General features: G+C 46.4%; 1 protein-coding gene across 1 annotated transcript in view; it reads left to right on the top strand.

The window, feature by feature from the left end:
- Positions 1 to 2,656, top strand: part of fezf1 (FEZ family zinc finger 1) — an 8,378-nt gene extending 5,722 nt beyond the window's left edge. Inside the window, exon 4 of the mRNA XM_085780498.1 lies at positions 2,421 to 2,656. Within this exon, the coding sequence (XP_085636624.1) occupies positions 2,421 to 2,656 (236 nt within the window). The remainder of the gene's footprint in view (positions 1 to 2,420) is intronic.
- Positions 2,657 to 3,929: the final 1,273 nt, after the last annotated feature.

The following is a 3,929-nucleotide window of genomic DNA, read 5'->3' as shown; positions in this document are numbered from 1 at the left end:
TTCTTTATTCCTGAGGAGGTCTGCAGGTTTCTCCTTAAACTGAAAAATAAACTGGACAGTCACAGGATTTATTTACATAATTTAAGATTATAAAGAGTAAATGTTTTATTATTTCAAGTCGTATTTGTTTCACGCGTTTGCACAGTTTTTATTTTTTTATGTATTTATTTAGTTCCGTGGTTCAGAGACGATCAGCAGGAACTTGATATTTAGATTTGGGTATTTTATTGTGAAACTCCAAAAACAGGAAGTAGAAATATATTCAAATGAAACAAACTTTAATCAAATGAAACCAAACAAACAAACTGTGTCAGATTGTTACTTGCTCTCCTTCTTCTGCTTCATCTTCTTCTCGTTCTTCTTATGCTGCTGCTTGTTCTTCTCCTTCTTCCTCCCTTCTTTCTTTTTCTTCTTATTCTCCCCCCTCTTCTTCTTGTTCCTCTGCTTTGTCTTCTCCTCCTCTTCCTTCTTCTCCATCTTCTTCTCCTTCACTTCATCCTTCTCCATCTTCTTCTCCTTTTCCTCCTCCTTCTTCTCCCTTTCCTTCTCCTCCTTTTACTTCATCTTCTCCTCCTCCTCTTCCTCTTCCTTCTTCTCCTTTTCCCTCTCCTTCTTCATCTTCTCCTTTTATTCCTCTTCCTCCGCCTTCGTCTTCTCCCTCTCCTCCTCCTTCTCCTCTTCCTCCTCCTTCCTGACGTTTCTTCCTTCTCCTCTTCCTCCTCCCTCTCCCTCTCCTCCTCCTCCCCCCCCCCCCCTCCTTCTCCCTCTCCTCCTCTTCCTCCTCCTCCCCTTCCTTCTCCTCCTCCTTTTCCCTCTCCTTCTTCTCCTTTTATTCCTCTTCCTCCTCCTTCCCCTTCTTCTCCTCCTTTTACTTCATCTTCTCCTCCTTTTACTTCATTTTCTCCTCCTGTTCTTCCTCCTCCTTCTCCTCCTTTTACTTCATTTTCTCCTCCTGTTCTTCCTCCTCCTTCTCCTCCTTTTACTTCATCTTCTCCTCCCTGATGTTTCTTCCTCCTCCTTTTCCCTCTCCTTCTTCTTCACCTTTTATTTTCCTCTTCCTCCTCCTCTTGCTTCTCCCTCTTGCTCCTTCTCTTCCTCCTCCTCCTTCCCCTCCTTTTACTTCATCTTCTCCTCCTCCTCTTCTTCCTCCTCTTCCTCCTCCTCCCTCCTCCTTCTCCTCCTCCTCTTCTTCCTCCTCCCTCTCCTCCTCCACCTCCTCTTCTTCCTCTTCCTCCTCCTCTTCCTTCTCCCTCTCCTCCTCCTCCTCCTCTTCTTCCTCCTCTTCCTTCTCCCTCTCCTCCTCCTCTTCTTCCTCCTCCTCTTCCTCCTCCTTCCCCCTCTTCCTCCTCTTCCTCCCCTTCCTCCTCCTCCTTCCTCCTCTTCTTCCTCCTCCTCCCTCCTCTTCCTCCTCCTCCCCTTCCTTCTCCCTCTCCTCCTCCTCTTCTTCCTCCTCCTCCTCCTCCCCTTCCTCCTCCTCTACTTCCTCCTTCCTTCTCCTCTTCCTCCTTCTCCTCCCCTTCCTTCCCCCTCTCCTCCTCCACTTCATCCTTCTCCTCCTTCTCCTCTTCCTCCTCCTTCTTCTCCTTTTCCCTCTCCTTCTTCTTCATCTTCTCCTCCTCCTTCTCTTCCTTTTACTTCATCTTCTCCTCCTCCTCTATCTCTTCCTCCTCCCTCTCCTCCTCCACTTCATCCTTCTCCATCTTCTCCTCCTTTTACTTCTCCTCCTCCTCTTCCTCCTCCTTCTTCTCCTTTTCCCTCTCCTTCTTCTTTATCTTCTCCTTTGATTCCTCTTCTCCTCCTCTTCCTTCTCCCTCTTCCTCCTCCCCCTCCTCCCCTTCCTCCTCCTCCTCTACCTCCTTCCTAACGTTTCTCCCTTTGCCCCCCCTCCTCTTCTTCCTCCTCCTCCTCCCCTTCCTCCTCCTCCTCCTCTTCCTTCTTCTTTCTCCTCCTCTTCTTCCTCCTCTTCCTCCTTCTCCTCCCCTTCCTTCCCCCTCTCCTCCTCCACTTCATCCTTCTCCTCCTCCTCCTCCTTCCTCCTCTTCCTCCTCCTCTTCTTCCTCCTCCTTCCTCCTCTTCCTTCTCCTCCTCCTCCTCCTCCTCCCCTTCCTCCTCCTCCTCCTCCTCCTCCTCCTTCTCCTCCTTCCTAACGTTTCTCCCTCTGCCCCCCCCTTCCCTCCTCCTCTTCCTCCTCCCCCCCTCCCTCCTCCTTCTCCTCCTTCCTAACGTTTCTCCCTCTGCCCCCCCCTCCCTCCTCCTCTTCCTCTTTTTCCCTCTCCTTCTTCATCTTCTCCTTTTATTCATCCTTCTCCTCCTTCTTCGCTTTCTCCTCTTCCTCTTCCTTCTTCTTTATCTTCTCCTTTTATTCCTCCTCCTCCTCTACCTTCCTAACGTTTCTCCCTCTCCCTTTGCTCCTCCTGTAGGAAACTACAAGAACCACCGGCTGACGCACAGCGGCGAGAAGCAGTTCAAGTGTTCGATCTGCAGCAAGGCGTTCCACCAGGTGTACAACCTCACCTTCCACATGCACACGCACAACGACAAGAAGCCCTTCACCTGCCCCACCTGCGGGAAGGGCTTCTGCAGGAACTTTGACCTGAAGAAGCACATCAGGAAGCTGCACGACCCCGCCAGCCCGCAGTCCGACCCCCAGGCCTGAGAGAGAGAGAGACGCTCTGAGAGACTTTCACCTCCGCACTGACTTTTATGTGACTCCTCCTCCTCCTCTTCATCCTCCTCATCCTCCTCTTTCCTACAACATGAACACGCCAAAAAAAAAAGAAGAAAATAGAACAAGAAGAAGGAGAAACATGCACAAAGAACCACCAGTTTAGTGTTTTTTCCCCTCCCCGTCCCTGTAGCGCTGTAAATTCCCACGTTCTCCCATGGCCACAAAATGTCGCCCCAATAATTAGTAACTCAAAGATGCTAATTTGAATCGTTGCTGCTTTTTATTTGTTCCGACTCGTCTTTTCATGGATTTGACCCCTCGCTTTGTTAATTTAAAACATAATAGCCTAATTCACATAATTTTATTTAATTTCAGTCTCTGGAGACAAAATGTCCTCAAATTAGGCTATGAATCAGTTTTTTTCTAAATGCAAATTTTAATTTGTGTGATCGGCGCCCTAGATCCTTAAATCATCTTCTAATACCACCTTAAACCTCCTGAGATCATCTCTGTTGGAGTTTACTGAGTATCAATTTGCCTACCCAGACTTACTGTCAAAGCTAATGCTAATAGCCTATTTAATTTTAGACAAAACTCATTTAAATTTGACTTAGCCTACTTAACTCACTGTCCTCAAATTACAATCACTTTACTGAATTTTGTTCCCACATAGCCTAGCCTACCGTATTAATTATTTTTCATCCACTTTAGTTCTTTGAATCTTTTTAAAGGAGCTATTTTTGCTACATAGCTAATGTTAGCATTAGCAGCTGTTCAGTATCAAACATCATCCCTGTCTCCAATGCTAACTTGTTGTTTAGCATTTCATTTCCTATATTAGGCTACTGAGTTTAGCATGCTAACAAGCTAGTGTAACGGAGAGTCCGGGTGCACTCACCCATAAAGGACGTGCAAACCAGACTGCCAAGTGGTCATTGACCTCTTGGCGCAACGGTTTGCACCGCCACACTAGCTGATCTCTTTTTAAAGCAGCTGTGGCTAAAAGACTTAGCATGTAAACAGCCACAGCAAATGCTAACAGTGGCTATGTAGCAATGACAAAAACATGTGACGCTACTCTTTATCCTACTTAGTTTGATTAGTTTCCTTGACGTCAATGTTTTGTGACAGTTTTTAACTACCTGCTATGAAAACATACAAAAACTAGCAGGTAGTTGAAGCTAAGTCTGCTCTCTTTAATTAAAAATCTTGATATTTGATTGATTTTGGGTGAAAATACTAAATTAAATTGTCTGAATTT

The sequence above is a fragment of the Trachurus japonicus genome, chromosome 6, assembly GCF_045865225.1.
Source record: "Trachurus japonicus isolate A0001 chromosome 6, Traja_1.0".
Classification (NCBI taxonomy): Eukaryota; Metazoa; Chordata; class Actinopteri; order Carangiformes; family Carangidae; genus Trachurus; species Trachurus japonicus.
This window is presented reverse-complemented; position numbering and strand designations above follow the sequence as displayed.